At 43.8% G+C, this 19,473-nt stretch overlaps 3 protein-coding genes across 3 annotated transcripts; 1 reads left to right on the top strand and 2 right to left on the bottom strand.

Moving 5' to 3' along the window:
- Positions 1-1,704: 1,704 nt before the first annotated feature.
- LOC119393228 (succinate dehydrogenase cytochrome b560 subunit, mitochondrial) lies at positions 1,705-5,808 on the top strand. The gene is made up of 6 exons (XM_037660134.2): positions 1,705-1,909; positions 2,336-2,398; positions 3,439-3,549; positions 4,516-4,577; positions 4,795-4,958; positions 5,534-5,808. The coding sequence occupies exons 1-6, from the start codon at positions 1,893-1,895 to the stop codon at positions 5,636-5,638; spliced, it is 522 nt and encodes a 173-aa protein (XP_037516062.1). The 5' UTR covers positions 1,705-1,892; the 3' UTR covers positions 5,639-5,808.
- A 3,335-nt stretch (positions 5,809-9,143) lies between these two features.
- Positions 9,144-15,315, bottom strand: LOC119393223 (transmembrane protein 218-like). The gene is made up of 2 exons (XM_037660078.2): positions 15,203-15,315; positions 9,144-9,428 (listed from the first exon to the last, which is right to left on the bottom strand). Exons 1-2 carry the CDS (start codon positions 15,313-15,315, stop codon positions 9,149-9,151), a joined length of 393 nt encoding a protein of 130 aa, XP_037516006.2. The 3' UTR covers positions 9,144-9,148.
- Positions 15,316-16,429: 1,114 nt separating this feature from the next.
- LOC119393222 (40S ribosomal protein S19) lies at positions 16,430-19,453 on the bottom strand. Its single transcript, XM_037660077.2, has 5 exons — positions 19,366-19,453; positions 19,036-19,106; positions 18,851-18,951; positions 17,182-17,365; positions 16,430-16,543 (listed from the first exon to the last, which is right to left on the bottom strand). The coding sequence occupies exons 2-5, from the start codon at positions 19,104-19,106 to the stop codon at positions 16,456-16,458; spliced, it is 444 nt and encodes a 147-aa protein (XP_037516005.1). The 5' UTR covers positions 19,366-19,453; the 3' UTR covers positions 16,430-16,455.
- Positions 19,454-19,473: the final 20 nt, after the last annotated feature.

Genomic DNA, 19,473 nt, shown 5'->3' with positions numbered 1-19,473 from the left:
TAAAACAGTACAATTAATGTCCCCTATACCCTGCTGGTTTTCATTAAAGTTCAGCATACACTGGTAGTATGTGGCACACTGTGAGGATATACACGAACATCTTTGATGCTCGGGTTCGTGCAACTTCAAGACAGAGTGGATGAGCTTGCTTGTGGTCTGTAGTCCTTCATTGGACCACAGATCATTGGCTCCTTGTGACCCTGTCAGGTTGAAAGAGGCCCTGTTTGGAAACTCGGCAGCCCTGATCATCGGCTTCGTTCGGCTAGGCCCTCTATGCGATCTGAGATCAATCTTAATAGAAGTAATCCCGTAACATTGGCTGACCTACCACCTTTGGGGTATGCAGATGTGATTTGTTATGCTGATATCAAAACTGAAATCGGTTTTGATGTATATGTTGTAGTTGTTGAGTTACAACACATGATAGACCCTCATTGTCATCCCAGAATGAATTAAGTAATTAGCCATAAGTTCATCCAAATTTTTGCATTAGAATATTCACAAGGGTTCATTCTGTGCCGGACAGCTTTACGGCACTCACCAACGTTTCAGGATAAAAGTGCAAAAAACGGCATGGTTATATCTTTATTTTTTGTGAAAGGGCACTGGGATGATTGAAAGCAACTGCATAAAAAATGAAAGCTGAGAAAACCGAGCTCGAAGAAAATGGATCCGCTTAAAGCTAAGAAAACTATAAGGGAGCTGGTTTTATTTTTTGAAGAAATGCAATACTGTGGCTACCTTGAGCTCCAATCTCTCCTCTTTACAATGATGCTAAGATTGTGGCCTTGTGCCAAGGGAAAGCTGCAAGATTTGCATTTTCGAATGCCCAATTTTCTCGGTCTTTGATGACAGCACACTAATAAAGTGCTTTTTTCTAAACTTCTATTGCCTATTTTGTTCAAATATTTCACCATGATGTTAAAGATGGTCTGACGATTGCAAACAAAGATAAATTGAAAAATTGAACATTTTGACTAAAGTTACCATTCCCATTGCCACGTACAAAGTGAAGCTGCTCATACAAAGTGAATAATCTGAGCAATATATATGGGGATACTTCTATGAAGAAAGGTAGGTTCCAGCTTCAGCGGGATTTTTACATAACATTAAGTATGTGCCCTGTCTTCTTCCTGATCTCGTAGTTACACAACTGTGCCACAACTTTGTACATAATTTTGCTGAAGCAGTCATACACGCCAGCAGAAACAGCTGCTGGGTGGCTTATTTGCTGTGGCTCCGTTCGTGACACAGCTGGACGACACCGCTGTCACCAATCTGGTTGCTGGAGGCCAAATTCAGGACAGTACGTTCCAGGTAGGAAGAAAAAGGAGCACTATTTCATGCAGTCGGCCTTGACAAACGAACGCTCCGTGGGTTTATCACATGACCTCCGAGATTCACTTAAATGGCAGATAATAGTTGGTTGGTTATTTAGAAACTAACTGCTGTCTTTTTTTTTTTTCGTGCGAAGTATTCCTTGGCGCGTCTCTAGTTGTATATCGATCTCTCGCGACCGTTCCATTAACGTAAAAGTGCTTGATGGCATGTCATGAATGTCTGGCAAAAGCGTGTCCTCCGAGATTGGTATTAAAATGCGCAAGATGCGTTTTGATAAAGCAGTTGAGTTCTGGTAATGCCATCGTTACAGTTGACACATCGCGCATAATTTTTTTTCTTCCTTTGTGCTAACGCGGATCAACGATGCGTTGGTCCGAAAATGAATAGCTTATTAATGGCTTTAACTAGCTGAAATTGAAGTCGAGCCAATCCAAGCTTGCTGTGTCAGCCCGGATCACTCGGCCGTCGGTTCTCGCGTTTTTGTACGTCTTGTAAAGACGTAGTACATACAGCTTTGATATTTCGTTTAGCTAAGCCTGTGTCGTAATATTATGGCATATGCAGTGAGGTAAGTACTTCATTGATGCATGGCGAAACTTTAACCTACTGTCGCTTCGTAGTTGCGAGATAGCTCGTGTGTAGTAGTCGTGTGTCGAATGCGAAAGCTGGCCAGAGGGCCAGCTTTCGCCCTCTGGTTTGGGTGCTCTTGGATACATTTGCGCCTCTAGCCTCCAGTCCGCTCTTCTGCTCAATATTTTGATGTTTGTAGGGAAGTTGGCGGAATCTTGCGTAGTTTGAATGGCAGAAACACAAAGCGTCCTGTAGTGTACGGCTTTGCTATAAAACGACAAGGTTAATGAGGGCACTCCCGGCTTCTCTCAGTTCCCTCTCGTAGTACTTGCGTATGAAGGCTGCACAGCTGAGGCTAAGAGATGTTGTAGTACATGCTTCTGACCTGCCTATGTGCTCTTTGCTTCGGTTCTGTTCATTCCAGGTTCGCCAATAGAGCAAGCGCTCTGTCGCTTCTGCGACCAGCGACAGCTGTGCCCTCTGCCTGGTATGTCCAGCTTTCGCAATGATATTATTCTGATATTTGGAACTTCGTTAACTTGCTCCTGGCTCGAGAGCTTTATTGATCACTTTTAGATTACGTTCTTTGAGAAATGTGGGATTATGATCTTGTTGCTACGACACATTTTAGATATGTCCTTTCAACGTGTCCTCTACGGCCCTACACACATTGTTTATATTCGCTAAAAAGTGCTTATAAAAATTCTTCGCTAGATTTTGTGTGAAGACACCGGAAGTACCGGAAACTGGCCCTCTTTTTCTTCTTTTTTTTCTCAGCGCCGCAGGCAAAAGCAGTGTTGTAGCATATGAATGTCAAGATAGTGGATAGTCAGTGCTGTGGTTCTTTTGTGTGTGCCCTCTATCCAGTGCCCCGATTCATTGTTGACGCTGCTCTGGAAGGGCATCCTCGGTAGAGCCATTGAAGTTCTCGACAAAAAAAATCCTATGTAGTTGATATTGAGGAATTCACATCTTCGATTCAGTTTGTCAGCCAGCATCTGGTGAAGCGTTATTAGGAGCAAATACTGTGTTGCCTGTGTTTGATTGTGTAAGTGTAAAGTCAGCAAGGCCCCTGGTGTTCTATTGTAGTTCTGGCCACATTCAAGTGTTCAAAGTTGCATTGCTTGTAACATGTTGTCTTGTCAGTAAAGTTACTTGTTATGTGTTACTGCAAAGAAATGGTTGTATTACCGCGAGCATCGTGAAATGCAAAAGTAATCAATCAATTACAAGAAATAATATTGATTACAAGTGATCATTTACATATAGTTTTTCTTATACGACACTAGATTTGTTTCAGAAGTTAGAAGAGCAGAGTAGAAAGGAGAGCACTGTGCTGCTCCTCAAGAGAAATTCATTCTGCAGACATATTAAATGGAAACATTGATCATCTGAACCAATTTTGTATTTCCTGTCACGGTGTGTGCCATTGAGAAATTTGCACAGCTTGCGTTGACTCAGCGCATACACTGTCGCTTCAGTAAAAAAGTGACTGCTGTATAGCCCTTCCCATTTTTTTTTTGCCAGCCTCGCACCGATGTCGGCAATGAGCCCAAAGCAGGAGGAAGCGACCGAGTACTTCTTCAAAAAGAACAAGTCACTAAAAAGGCCCCTGTCGCCCCACCTGAGCATTTATGCGTAAGGATATGTTCAGACTCTTTTTCGAGCCATATCTCATTGCAGTAGCATTGGTTAATCTACAGCAGCCCCTTGAGGGTATCATGCAATATTGGCATTGCGTATAAGTCGAAGAGTCACTGGTGTACTCATTTGCATGTCTTCTGAAGTTGGGCCAAATGTTGGTAGCGTCTTACAGCTGCCTATTTGTTGTGCAATTAGGGTATGATGTTCATATGTAATACCTAAAGAAATGCTTGAACTGAGTTTAGTTTTAATCTGTAGTGCTTTGTGTGAATCGAGTGGTAATGTTACAGATTTTTCTGGTTAGTAAGTACTGTTTTCTTTCATTTATAGAGCTGAGATATATATTTAGAGCCATGAACAAGCTGGTAAAACATTACAGTATGTACTTCACTTCTGGAACAAATTGGTACCCTTAGAATTATGAAGTAGCCTTAAGCAAAGTGCCAGCATAATGTGGAGCTTGTCGGTTTGTATGCTACCGCTGGAAAGTCTTCTTTTCACACGTGCCAGAAAAGCTTGAACATGCGAAGATTTCATATTGTACATGCTGTTTGTGAAGTCTCAAAGCTAAAATTATGGTGTTCTTTTTATATGTGGCACCGAAAACTAATCGACTCTTTCAACAAACTTCAAGGCAGCTTTCCTGTAATGACGCTGATAATGCTTGCGGCTACTCCCTTTATAACGGGCAACTGACAGTGCTGCCTGACAGAGGCCAATTAAAAATAAGAGTGCAACATGGTGGCCAGCACATCGTGTAATTGTTGAATATGCATGCTGTGCACGGATGTTGTCACCTTATTGTGGGCATCCAGCCATGCATGAATCGCTACTGAACAGGCTAGCAAGAGGTTCTTGAAGGTTTTGAGATCCACATGGCTCTTTGCTTTCCTGTGCAGTATTAAATATTCTGACCCAGCAAATCTGACATGCAGTCTTATTTGACTGTTCTTTTTGTAGGCCGCAAATGACATCAATGCTTTCACTGACACACAGGGCAACTGGCTGTGCTATGGCAGTAGGTGAGTATTGTTTTCCAAATTATGCATATTTTCCAGAGTGTTGCAGTCTGTCAAAGGTATGCTATGGAGGCAGTGAATACTAGCATCTGGGGTAACCTTTCTGAAAGCTTTGCACCTTTTAGATTACAGAAGAAGTTGGCTACTAAAATGGTTGTACATTTTTTTGGCAGTCAAAAATCAATAGTAGAATCCACACATTTTTGTTCCTTTTGCCCAGGCCTGTACGGAATGGGTGTGATGCCATTTATGTGCTCCCACAACTTCCCACACTATGTGGAGGCACTGCAGGCCATGCACATTTCGCCCATACTCACTTTCCCGGTGAAGCTTGGCCTGGCCTTTTGCCTCTCCTACCACACCTTCAATGGCATGCGCCACCTGGTGAGTAGTGCCTAACGGTGCCAACTGCTTCATATTTGCGAAATGTCGCATTCTTCTCATAATCCATCTAACTTAAGGCAAGAACACCAAGTGCAGTATCCTGGTGTGACTGTTTGGTGTATGGCCGCAGGTTCATCCTTTAGAATTTTGCCGTGGGGTGTAACTTCTTTAACATGCTTGGCATTTTGCATTCAGCGCTGCCATAATAGCAGCTGGGCCTTTACACTTTGGTATCTTGATCCATACACTTCTAACGTTGGTCTAGAATATTTTACAAATGGAAGAGTTTTGTACAACAGCATAGGCTAAAGTGCACAGGAAAGATAACAAAAAATGCACTTGGTGTTCTGTGTTTTAGGCATTTCATTTTCTCGTTTGTTCTGTAGTGGGGCTTAAGGTTAAGGCCAGCACTGTTGTTATGTACTTAAACAAAGACGAAGAAAGGAAAAAGAAAGAGAGAGCTACACTCCTGTGCAGATAGAATGGGTGCTCTGTGCAACCTACTGTAGTACCAGGTCATATCACCATCAATAGGTGTACAAGCCACCTGCAGCTCATGAAACCTTTGTTTTCAGGCCTGGGATTTGGGCCTTGGCTTTAGCCTCAAGGAGCTCTACGCAACAGGCTTTTTTGTCATCGGCCTCAGTCTGGTGATGGCAGTAGTGTTGGCCTTCAAGTAGACCACCTTGTGTCTGGCGAGCAGCACTTACAGCCCAGTGACACGGCACTCCCTTATTTAAGGCTTTGCATAGACATGAAAAGAAAAATGGTACAGCACTCATTCTTGACATGTTGTGTCTGGTTTTCTGATTGTTAATAAAATACCTGCAACAAATGTGCATGTAGGTGAGCACTTTGTCTTTTAGAAGATAGTGGGTGTAGGCCAGTTGGTGATTCATGATTAGGAAAAGTGACCACCGAAAACACACAGGACGAAGAAAGAGACAACGGTCACCTGTCTTTACTCACCCTTGTTCTGTCTTTTTGGAGTGCAGCTCTGAGGTGCCTGTTCCTGTTTTGAGCATCAGTATGCCTCACCGAAACCGAGCAAATGAGCACAGAAAAAGATGATAGAGTAAGGACGAATGCGTCGCGTGAGTTTCCGTCATTCAGAGTTGAGAACATAGTCACATGGTGTGGAATTTTGTTTTTTTTTCTGATGCCGCCAGATGGACCTGCCCTCTGCACATCTCGGCAGAGCTGGCATGCACGTTGAAACCTTTTAACGAAAAGGCATTTATACTACTGATGCTAAAGTATGTTTGCGCATCGGTTCCACCTTTCACTTCTCACTGTCACTGTATAGTGTTCCAAATGAATAAAGCAATGTTCAACTATTACACTGCAATCATTCTTAAAGTAATGTTCAATAATTGTAGCAGTATATTACCCGTGTGGAAACGCACACATTTTATGCCATCGGGATTTATGCTGTCTGGCAACCTGGAAAACATGCGTAGAGCTGCACTCAAATTTTGCATTAGAGGGTATAGTAATCGTTGGTAAATTTTTTTACTGTTCATGCTGACTGTTATGGACACCGTGGATTATTACATGTTCGCAGCAAAAAATGGATGCGTTGAAAAATGGGCATACGTATACAGTGAGAACGGTCTCCCTACTTTTGTTTGAGCTAAATATTACCAAAGCAACAAGAAGAACAAAGACAAGAAGCAAGAGGAATGAATCATGAAAATAAAGCTCAGAATTGGATCCAGTGCTGCTGTCAGTGGTGGCACTAGGGTTCCACTTCGCTGTTTTTTTTTTTTATTGAATTCAACTGCTGTGTGCACAACTGCACATGCCAATTCACTGAATACATGAACATTTAAAATGTCACATACACCAATGTTGTCATGTATAGGTAGCTGCACTTCTTTCATTGTCTTATAATGTTTACGTTAGGCATATTTTTCAAGAAACATATTTTTCAAAAGACATATTTTCCAAATATGCTAATCATCAAATATATCTTAGACTTGATGAGAGCATACCATTCTTGTGGACAGTTCTTGCATGAAGTCCACTTAAACATAACTGAACTCATTGAAGAAACGAAATTTTTTATTAATTCTGCAACTTTGTTTAAAAAAGTACTGCAGGCCCAGTCCTTGGCACCTAGGGTGAAAAAATGAAAGGTGGTGAAGGTCCACCGTATTCACAGGTGCTAAGGGCGCTTTTTAAGGTTGAAAAATTCGTGGACACGGGGTGTCGCTGAAGCCGACGTTTCGACAAGCAGGCTTGTCTTCTTCAAGGCTGCAACTGCTTTCCTTGGATCGTGTGTGTATATGTTTCGTACCCTCTCTTCCAACCCAAACAAAGGAGGAGAGGGCAACTGCAAAAACGGAGAATTTCTAGGAATTTCTAACTGTGCTTATCGCCATGAAATTATAACTGTCAGGTGGCACTTCCTTGTGACAACCATAATTCAGTGAAACGTCTACCTCCCTTTTCTACCCTTCAATGCGCATACGCCCCCCCTGCTTTCTTTTTCTTGGACTACTACTCTTTCCTTTTGACTCACCCAATTTGGCACGCCTGCTCCTCCTTCTCCCCCACCCCCGTTTTTGCAGTTGCCCTCTCCTCCTCCTTTGTTTGAGTTGGAAGAGATGGTACAAAACATATACGCACACAATCTAAGAAGAGCAGTCGCAGCTTTGAAGAAAAGTCCGCTTGTCGAAATGTCGGCTTCAGCGACATCCCATGTCCACGAATTTTTCATCTCAGCGTGACACGAAGTTGCTCACCACCCTTTAAGGGGGGACACTGCTCTTAAAATTTTTTCTTTATTTCTTGATCAATTTTGATGAAACGATAACTTTATGTATATTTATATGCTGATTTCAAATATGGAATTACTTTTCTAGTATGATGTGTAGCTTTTAAAATACAGAATATTTCGTGTGTCTTTTGGGGAGCAAGCTTTTTTCTAAACTGAGTTAGTTACAAAGTAAATCAGCATATCATGATAATCTAGAATCAGAACTGTGTGCAGTGCAACAAAAACGGATGTTCTAACACCATTAGAACAAAAGTTATGGTATGTTCAACATTCACGGGTGAAATTCCAGCTTAAAATTGACTCATTGGTAATGTTCAACATATCATAACTTTTGTTCAAATGGGTTTAGAACATCCATTTTTGTTGCATTGCACATTGTTGGACCTCTAAGCCTTCCAACTGCGGCGCGGTTAACATCGAGCCAAAACACGTCTTGCAAGATGAACCGCTTTAATGGAACTAGAAACAAAAAAAGAAAAGAAGAGGGCGAGCCAGCGCTGCTACGTGAGCACGCGTCAGCTCGTGAGGAGCATCCATAATGATGATGTTTGGTCATCTGTAGACGAATGACGAAGAAAAGGAAGTCACAACACACATAGTTCTGATTCCAGATTATCATGATATGCTGATTTACTTTGTAACTAACTCAGTTTAGAAAAAGTCTTGCTCCCCAAAAGACACATGAAATATTTTGTATTTTAAAAGGCACACATCATACTAGAAAAGTAATTACATATTTGAAATTAGCACAAAAATATACATAAAGTCAGGAAGTTTCATCAAAATCGATCAAGAAATAAACTTTTTTTCTGGTGCCATGTCCCGAACACTTAATCCCCTTTCCCATCTCATCCCCAAAAGTGGCCAAGATTCGTCCTTCTCATAAAGGTCACATTCATTCATTCATCTCTTTGAGGTTCCATCTTCCCCTGAACTTCTGCCTTTATTTGCTTTGAAGGGTTGTCACTTGTGAATAGATGACACTGTGGACAACTTGGTCACTGTAAAGTACTGCTTGACTTCATCAGCCATTTGGACAAACAGAGTGAAAATAAAGTATGCCTATGTGTTCAAGCACAACAGTTAAAGAAGCTATGTCACATAGGAACACAAAATATGTACATGTACATATACTTGTCCCATTGCCAAACACTCGTAGCTGCTCTTTGTGAAACTACTTCGAGCGAGCTGCCCTTTGATGTCACCTGGAGTGGTCCTGTTGGATTTTTCAGCAGTGACAAGGTAAAACTGGACTGGTTTATTTGTAGCCAGAAATACTTGGTTTCTCCCGCCTGGTTAAGGTCCCTGCGTTCCCCTTATCTCTCTCTCTAGCTGTTTCAGCTTCAGCAGAATCGGCCCCATTCAGGGCCTACCAATGAGAAACTAAAGGGACATTTTTGTTGAAACGCTACAGCTGTTCTTCAGATGTCTGAATGCTGACAGTACGGCGTCTAATTATGTTGTTCAATCTATTGAGACTTCTTGCTTGCACAGGCACACTCCAGTGCACCTTGATCATGATCATGGGTGATGCGAGTGCGCATACGCCCAAAAGGACAGTAAGTGTGATCCTCCAGATGAACAGTGAGTCAGTGATGTCGCTGTCCTTTGGTTTCTGGCCTTCGCCCTGTGGCAACACGAGTAGTAGCACAGTTGCCAGAAGTGCAACAGCAAACACACCAACAGCTCTGCAAAGGACGTGTAACACATGAAACTGTGCGTATGTGTGCTTTTTGAGTGCTTAAAACAGTTCTCATAAGACATTGCTTTTAATAGAGCTCGATTTTTTCATAAAGGACGTTCCATTTCTAGCATATTGTATGAGAGCGAATTATAACAAACTTAAAATGTGCAAGTTTATTGGGGTTCTGTATTCTCTAAAGGAGCAGAGCAAATGCTGGAAGTCTCAATGTTAACTACTGCTGAAAGGCTTATGAAATGTTTTGTTCATTTAGTGCAACCAGACAAAAACATTCTGCCACCAATTAGTTTCATTTCTTTTTGCTCTAAAAACCGGTTGGTCATCCCTGTCTGTCTGAATTTCATTAGTGGGTAAAGTGCTGTGGTCATAGCACACAAAAGGCAAAATTGCAATTGCCAGGCTACTTTAAGGACCATTCTTCAGCAAAGGGCCAGTTTATTGAGTGCTGACCAGTTGTAAAACTGGCAAGTAACTTCTCATACTTGTTTCACTGAAAATGACACGTGTTCTACTGCAGTGGGGTTACTGCGTAGGCCCCCTAAATCGGACACTATATCAGGCATGGTGCGAGGATGCCTCCTTGTATTACAATTGCTGTGTAAACGGTTGTGTACGGACCATCGACAATGATTGTTGATGTGCGAACAGTTGGGTGCTTTTAGAAGCTGTAAAGGAGTGCTCTGCTTGAAGGAATATACCGTATTTACTCGAATCTAACGCGCACCTTTTTTCCGGAAAAACGAGTCCAAAAATCGCGTGCGCGTTAGAATCGAGTACCGAAAAAAAAAAAGAAACTCGGTTATCGTATTGCCATCGACAATTCAAAATGGCCGCCTCCTACGATTTCTGCAATTTTTTCAGTTCGTAGGTGTGCTGAGGAGATTGTCATCCCGTTCTGCGTTCGCATCGACGGCATGGAAGTGCAGACTCCGAATACTCGACGAGTGTACCACGATGCCGCATTTAAAAGAATAGTTATTACATGTGCAGAGAGACGGACGGAAATCGGGCCGCATCGCGGTCGTTCGGATATAGTTCGGAGTTCCCGAAACGTGCGTGCGAGACTGGCGCAAACAGAAGCAGAAGATTTTTTACAGCAAAGCTTCACGAAAAGATTTCAGTGGACCAAAGCAGGGCCGGTTTCCCGAAATCGAAGAGCGTTGACAGCGACGAGGACTGATCCATTACGCGACTCGTCTCGCCGCCGTAGCGGTGACAGTTTTAGCGGCAAGGCCCGCTTTTTGACTTCGTGTTTTACTTTTTTGAAACTTTAGTTCTTTAAAACCCAAATACATGTTCTTCTGAATGTGCGAAGTTTGACTCCTACGGACTTTTTTTGTTCTTTTCTCTCACGAAAAATGGGTGCGCGTTACAATCGATGTATTACTTTTTTTTTTTTTGGTCGCGGAAAACGGGTGCGCGTTACAATCGAGGGCGCGGTAGAATCGAGTAAATACGGTAGTTGTTGGTATTAAGGTGTTGTTCGTTTCATTGTGCAATTACAGTGTATCTGTAGCTGATATATGTGGCTATACATGTAAGCAGATTCGTAACGTGTGTTGTGCAGTCTCCACCAGTGGGAAATGAATACATATATACAGTATATACACAGGGTGTCCCAAATATCACGCAGTACGATGAAAAAAAGAAAAAAGGAATGTCGTTACGCGAAGACACCTAGTGCATGTTGTTCCCAGTACACTGCAGTAGCCACTACTAATTTTTTCGTTAATGAGGTTTAGTTAGTCCTAATTGTTTCTAACTCGACAAATACTCGCCTAATTATTAAAATGTCAATGAGGCATATGTAGGCATGTTCAAATGGCATCTAACTGCGCTATTTTCAGCAGTGTACTAATTACGTGCCCATTTTTTTCGGCTGATGAAGAAAGCATGCGAAATATGAAAAATAACACATGACTACGCTCCCACCAGCAAAAGGTGGGAGCGTAGTCTTGACTTGCTACCTCACAGTGATCCTGTTTGAGGGCACTGCTTCCTCATGCGCACTGCAGTTTAGTTACATGTCATTTTTCAGATTTCACTGGCTTTCTCTATTAGCCAAAATAAGGCAAGCACGCATTTAGTACATTGTTGAAAATAGCGCAGTTAGATGTCATTTGAACATGCTTACATAGTACGCCTCATTGACATTTTAATGACTAGGTAAGTATTTGTCGAGTTATAAATGTAATTAGGACTAATTACCAAAACCTCGTTAACAAAAAATTTGTGGCTACTACAGTTTACTGGGAACAATATGTGCTAGGTATGCTTCGCGTAACGACGTTCCTCTTTTTTAAAATTGTGTTGCGTGATATTTTGGAAACCCTGTATATATTACACACAAGCACAGTGCAGGGTTTTCTTTTTTTATAGAAATTGTCTGTAAGAATGCAATGACAGTCAGGCACTTGCAGTCTTCACACACGAACATTACACTGAGGCGTTGCCGCACCTTAAGTTCATTGAAATTACCAATGAATAAAAACTTAAAGTAACTTTTTAATTGTCAACCTGAGGGCAGTAGTCTATATGGGAAAGTTGTGGGTCATAAAAAGTTATGGCATAGCCATTTCTTGGCAATCGCAAAAATTTCACACAATTTGAGATACTCGTAATCAAATTTTTGTTGCGACATCGAAACTGAGCACGCTGGGTGCGCAGAAAAGGCGGCTGCTCTGTTACACGAGACCGGAGCAACCCGTGACAAGTTTGAATCAATGTTTGACACTTGACTGGTCACTTGGATATGCGCCTGGTCCCTTTGGTCAAAAACCCACGTGGCGTCACAGTTTTCTTTCCTTCCAATGTTAGCCAGATGCTCGTCAGATTTTTCCCTTCATTGGCCATATAATGCTTTCGCCCTTCCCCCACAGTGCCCGCTGCGCCCAGTCAGCCTTTTAAACCTGCGGCACATTTCATCCGGTTAAATAGCCTAGTGTAAGACAGCGCTCGTGTAAATAGCCAGCAAGCATTGAAGACAGCAGCACCCATCTGAAGATACCGTTAATTTGCAGCCACTAGTCGATGTCCTCGCAAACAAAATCTTTTTATTGCGATAGCAATTATATGGACAGTCTCGGCTGGTTTTTGTCCGTCGCCGCCGCCGCCGTCATGCACCGTATATATATATATACAGGGTGTCCCAGCTATCTTTAGCCAAGGCTTTAAAAATACAATATTAGAGGCAGGCGAGTGAAATCACTTGCAAATTACTGACAGTCACCTTGCGCACTACAGGCAATTTTTTGTTTGGTAATTAACTAATTTGTTAATTATGATTATTTAATTAAATTGCAAAATATTGGCTGTAGGCAAGAAATGCGGCTTGCAAAGTTCGAGGGCGTCTTCAGAAACCCCAATTGCATTATTTGCGATAAAGAAAGTCTCACGTATACCATTTTTCCAAGCTGCAAAGAAAGCCCGCGAAATACAAAAAGAACCACGTGACTAGCGCATTCGCCCGCCGCGAGAATGCTGCCCTCAGCCGTGGTTTGAGCGAACGAAATCAGCTGCGGCCGCGACTCGGCGGCTCCGTTGCAGAGGCAGGCCGATAAGTTGACGGTGGTTCCTTGGCCCGCGCTCGCTACAACTTGCACCGTCACGCGCGCCAACTGGCTGGCAACGGGCCAAGAAACCACCGTTAACTTATGGGCCTACTGCTGCAACGGAGCTGGCGAGTCGTGGCCGCAGCTGATTTCGTTCTCTCAAACCACGGCTGACGGCAGCATTCTCGCGGCGGGCGAATGCGCTAGTCACGTGGTTCTTTTTGTATTTCGCGGGCTTTCTTTGCAGCTTGGGAAAAAATGGTATACGTGAGACTTCCTTTATCGCAAATAATGGAATTGGGGTTTCTGAAGACGCCCTCGAACTTTGCAAGCCGCATTTCTTGCCTACAGCCAATATTTTGCAATTTAATTAAATATTCATAATTAACAAATTAGCTAATTGCCAAACAAAAAATTGTCTGTAGTGCGCAAGGTGACTGTCAGTAATTTGCAAGTGATTTCACTCGCCTGCCTCTAATATTGTATTTTTAAACCCTTGGCTAAAGATAGCTGGGACACCCGGTATATATATATATATATACATATAAAAGCTCCAAAGAAAAGTAATTCATAAAATTGCTTCCGAAGCGCGGAATCGAACCAGGGACCTCTCGCTCGGCAGCGCGTGGCGCGAGCCACTACGCCACGAAACGCACATCGTCCACCGTAGATCGTCCACGTAGCTAACGGCGAGCGTTATAGACACACCCTTTACCGCTGGCCGGACTCAGAGACGGCAGGCGCTTATAAGCGTTTCTTCATTACCAGCGAGATGGCGCGAGGAGCGCGCTGGGCTTTAAAGGTCGCCGCCCCGCTCCTGCGAACGCCGATATTCTAGCCACTGTAACGCCGATGCTCTTTGCCCTACAGGGCGTGGTCGCCTTCGCGCGCTTATTTCAGGGAAAGAAGGGGGGCGGGCGCGGGATAGAGCGGGGGGTTATATGTCTTGTGCTTTCCCCGCGATGTCCGCGCTGAAATCACAGAGCGTACGAAGGTCACTTCGCTCGCTGCAGCGGCCGCGTTTGCGAAAGAGCAAGCTGTTCAAACAGAAATGCGTAACAACTGCGACGTTTAGTTCGCGCTCGTCGTGTGTATACCTGTTCGTTCGTTTCGTGCGTCCTGCTTTATGTTTCAGCAGTGCGCTTCAAGTATCGAGCTGTGACGCATGATAGTTCGCGCTCGTCCTGTGCGCGTTCTTTTCGTGCGTCCTTTGGGCTCGAGCGACGCGCTGGTAATTTCGAGCTGCTTTCCGTTCTTCGCGTTACATTCCACTTTGTTGCTATCGCATTCATTGCTTCGCCGTTGCGGCGAAACTGTGACTCTTCTCGTTACATTTTTTCTGTCTTCTTTTTCCTCTCTCTTTATTTCTATTAATTTCTTTCTTTCTCCTTTTTTGATTCTCTCTTTCACTTTTTCTTTCTACATTTGTTTCTCTGTATTTCTCTCTTGCTCATTCTGTCTATGCTATGCTTTACTCTCTCCCGTACTCTTTTTCTCCTCCTCACCCTCACTTTCTCTTTCCTTTTAATTTCTCTCTCTCGCTTATTTCCTCTATATTTCTATCTTTTTCTCTTTCTATGCTACGCTTTACTCTCTTCCCTCCACCTCACTTTCCTTTCCCGTCCTTCTTTGCTATGCTCTGATAGCGTGCCTGGATAGCCGAGTGCAAGGGCGTAGCCGGGGGGGGGGGGTCAACCTCCCCCCCCCCTGAAATTTTTCACTTATGCTTGCGTATATATACACGCACACATACAAACGCACGCACGAACATACATAAAGTATGGCTGAACCCCCCCGAAAAAAAATTCTGGCTACGCCCCTGGCCGAGTGGTTACGATGCTCGCCTTCGGATCGTGGGAACGCGGATTCGAATCCCGCCTCGCCAAGAATTTTTTTGTTCTCTCTCTGTACTCGTTGTCTCGCCCATCAGATTATTGTATCCCGCACCGGAGAAATCGCCGCACATGTTCTGGGAGCGAATTTAAGACGACGACGATGAAGAAGAGGACGGAGAGAGCGCGTGCCGGTTCATGATGATGATCATTTCTGTTTCCGACGGGCAAATTACGGTGTGTTTAAGCTAAAAATCTAAAACTGTACAGCGCAGTTTCTAGGTATCACACGCAGCGCGCGTCAGACAAGCAAGCGCCTACAGCAAAACCATTTTATCCCAACCAAGGTATTATTGCAGCACATTTTATCGACTCACCGGGAAATTCCTTGCGTTTTGGACAGGAAGATGCAAAGCAAGCAGCATGTTGTCCACAGCACGGCGAGAATAAAAACGCCGATGCCAACCTCGAACACGCGTGGGCTAGCCATGCTTACCGTCAACATGCGTTGCCATGGCAACCGGCGCTCGCGGTCGGCCGATCAGTGTATTCCGAACGGTGCGTGTTGCACCCGCTGGCACAACGCGTCAGAGAGGAGTCCCGGTCAGAATAAAGCGTCGTCCAGGTGACAGAAGACTTGCACTCTTTGGGTGCAGTGTACTTTCGGCCATCGCAAAATTTTTGTACTGGCAACCAATGGCGCCGCCTGCAGTCTTCGTTGCACGAGGCAAACGTCCTAACTGGAGACAATAGAGAGTTTTAGCAAGTTACGGAAATACGGTACGCAAATACGCTACCGTAGGACGGTACCGCTCCTCCTTTCCAGGTCGTCGACCTTTTGCCGGGAAGGCACCCCAACACCACAAAAGCTTTTTCGAAATTTACTGTGGGGTTGTCACGGCTTATTGTTGCCCGCCAGCCCACGCATTGTTAACGAGACACCTGTCGTTTGGGGTACGCATTGTCACTGGAACGGGGAGCGGCAAAAGCACAACCAGCGGGAAAGGAGGAACGCTACCGTACTGCCTTACCGTATTTGCGTACCGTATTTCCGTAACTTGCTAAAACTCTCTAACAGTACTGCACGTATCTCGATAACAGCAGCCTTTCCCAGTGATGCCATGTTCAAAAGCGCAACGCGTTAAATGTTACGAGTCCATTGTTCAATACGTGGCATGGTCATTTAGAGGTGGTGCTTCAACAGATCACTTTTTTTAAATCAATTGATACAGCCAAACACGACTGCTTCTGCAACTAGCACAGAGACTAGTAGTAGCAAAATTAAAGATTTGCTCTTCCAGTGCTTCATACTTCTTATACAGCACAACTAAGACTTGCAATTGTAACAGACATTGATGAGCACAGAGTCTGCACGATAAGTGTTGCACTTCAGTACCCGTTCGACATAACTTTGTCTTGTTACTCATTGTAAATTTTTGTTACTCTAATATGAAAATGACTCACTGCATCACAAACATGGACACTATTTGTTTCTCATACAGAGATTTGTCAGACTTGTTAGGCGCTTTTATAAGCATAACACAGCACTAGTGACATTACTAAAATGTGCAGCTTAAATACAAACAGCACGCTGGAAATGTGGTCAAAACATTTTAATGAAAGGGTGCATCTATTTGGCAGATACAGATGTCTTCATCTTGATCTGTGCTGCGATCCGGTCCAAATCTTTCCTGCCTTGACTGGTCAGCTTGCGGCCACTGGAAGACACAGATCAGCTAAGCATCTACACCTGAAATGCTATACGAACAGCTCATGCTAAATAATCACAGCCAAATAATGAGGACAGCATGCACATTACTAAAGCATGCATTAATCTTAGCATACAGACTGCAATTCTGTGTTGTGTTTAGTATTGTATTCACTGGTAAGCAAGAAAGGTAATTTACACTTAGGAGTGTCAAATGAAGTAACAGAAAGATCCAATTATTCTTCACATTTGTGGGTGCAAAGCACCAGAGAGAAAGGAAGAGTTCTTATAGTATGCTTAACAATATCTGTTACGAATTGATATTTTCATTTACTCTGAAATTTTGAACATGTGCAATTTCAACCAGTTATTTTTATGCCACAAAAATTTCAGGACAAGGACTAATAATGGCAATAAGTTTGTCTTCAAAGCATACAAGCAGATTTTGGCAGCCTCAAGTCGACTATCGGGAATTCAAGGTCAAGCATAAAATGTACAGTTGCAATATTTTATGACCACCCTGGGTTGGTGACCTGCAGTTCCTTAAAGTAGGCAAATGTGCTGCCATTGTTTATCTCAATTATAGTACCACAAGGTTCACGTGACTCGACACAGAGCCCAAAAGTTTTCAATCCTAGCACCACTCACCCGCTTGGGTCCTGCTCAACCAGCTTCAGCTGTTCCAGGGCCTGGAGGGCCTTGCGCGCCACACTGGCAGAGGCGGGGCAGAAGTGAGATGGGCGAACACCCCGGCGGTACCGGCCACCATAGATCTTCCGCATGGACTTGACACCAGATGGAGACCGCATGTACAGGTGCCGTGCCACAGATGCTGTAGTAACGGGGGCATACAATCAGAAGGAATCATTCACATGATTTTTCAGAACAAGGCAATCCCAATTTTGAAAAAGCACATCATTTTTGTGTAAGTTTCATTGTTGATAACACCATAGCTGTCTGTATTTTGGCAGCTTTGCAATTCATACTCAGCTTACTTTTTCTCAGAGCACGAAAGACTGATCCTAAAGTAAATTTTGTTTATAGAGTTGTATAGCTTGTACATGTTCTTTTATTCGATTTTTCGCATCTCCTCCTTGGCCGTCTTACAGCTGTATGCACTAAAAAGATTAATACAATGGGCACCGAACTACCAGTACCGTAGCACATATCCCTGGCGAGTGACGATTAGTTTATTAGAGAAACTTCAATATTTTACAAGCACTTCTAAAAGCTTCGCAATTCAACAACTCCAGGAAAGTTTCCAATTTGAGCTGCACAAGTCGTCTAGCGTCGAACGAATGTGCACAATCTCTAGACATTTGAGCAGTACGAGTGTTTTTGCAGCATTATTTCACAACGTTTCAGTGGACTAGTGACGAGTAGTGGAGTTTGCCCAATTTCTGAGGCACATACGTTGGTGTTTAGCGCCCGTGTGTTTCCTTCAATTTTAGTGGACCAGTGGTGCGTAGTGGGGTTTATCGTACATACAGTTTTGCCCATGGACTTCATTTTTGGAGGACGAATGGCAAGTAGCTGGGTTTGACATACTTGCATTAGAGGTTTTCTGTTCATGGAGTTATGAATGACCTAGTTATATACAGCTTCGCTGTAGAGGTCATGCCAACGAACCCAAACATTTACAATTGAGTATTACCGCGTTCGAGTCATTCCCACTGACATCACCTGCGTCGTGCAGGCACACAGTGCACAGCTGCTTTGAGCTGTAATCTTTTTCACTTGCATTTCTTCTGCACATACAAGCTATATGGCCTTGGAATGCAATTATGTCATAAGCTGGGCAACCCTTCATTGCGAGCACTTAATAGACCCAATCAGTAATGACGAAGCCTGCAAAATTATTGCACAGCATTATTAGTGACACAGTTTCGCTTCAATGGTATAGCTCGTTTCCACTAGCCACAACCGATTATATCCAAGATTACTTTATTGCATACCAAATGATGATGTGCAAAGTGGGTATACTGGTGGACTTCATGGGCTGTGTTTTGTCTTTAAACAGAAACCTGACATCAATACATCTGCTCTCACTCGTAACAGCGTGAAACGTCACAAAAATTTTAGAGTCCTGGCCGCTGGGATCATCTCTGCAAGAACACGGGGTCCAGGAATGGGGGCAGTACGTCACACCTGCCACCAAACGCTTCCTCCACAATTCTAGCATCTTCTGTGAAGTTAAAATGTTTGCGCTTGAAATACGAACAGCTCACGCAAGGCGCAAGGGCGGCGAATTTTTAGATTACTGCGCGCTCCAGAGGTGCCTACTGCAACACGCGTCCATCAACGTCATTCAACTCACCGCATCGTGTGTAGAACCAGTCCTCGTCATAAGGGGCCAGCTCCTTGTAGATGGCGGTCTTCACTACATCAACCCAGTCGGGAACCTTCAGCTTGCCGGACCTGACGGGCAATCAAGATTGAGTCAGTTTGCTAGGCCTTCCTACGGAGACCTCAATAACATGCCAGAACAATCTCGACGCTTACTTTTTGAGGAAGGCAGACAAAGCCCGCACAAACGCCTGCTGGTCAACGTCTTTGACTCCGACAGAAGGCATCTGAAAGGCGCAATCGAAAACATAGGGTCAACACATACGGACTTCACTTACAAATGATCACCGAACACAACTGCACGTCACATGGCAGATGCACCCACGCTCACATCAGCGGTGCTCTTGTAAGTCGCTAGACTGGCTCCCCCGATAACTGAACCACAACAATCAAAGAGCACGCACAATTACGGTGCGTACAGTACTGTAGCCTTTTTCTCGCTCCAAAATGCTCAAATAGAGCTACTTAAACTAGGCCTAAACGTACCTTGCCGGCGCTTGCGAAGGGAAAGGACCGAAACGACCGAAACGTGTGTGAGCGCGCAATGTATGCTGGGAAAATTCGCCGCCTACGCCATCTGCAAATTTCCGGATA

Source organism: Rhipicephalus sanguineus, chromosome 5, assembly GCF_013339695.2.
Source record: "Rhipicephalus sanguineus isolate Rsan-2018 chromosome 5, BIME_Rsan_1.4, whole genome shotgun sequence".
Lineage (NCBI taxonomy): Eukaryota > Metazoa > Arthropoda > Arachnida > Ixodida > Ixodidae > Rhipicephalus > Rhipicephalus sanguineus.
This window is presented reverse-complemented; position numbering and strand designations above follow the sequence as displayed.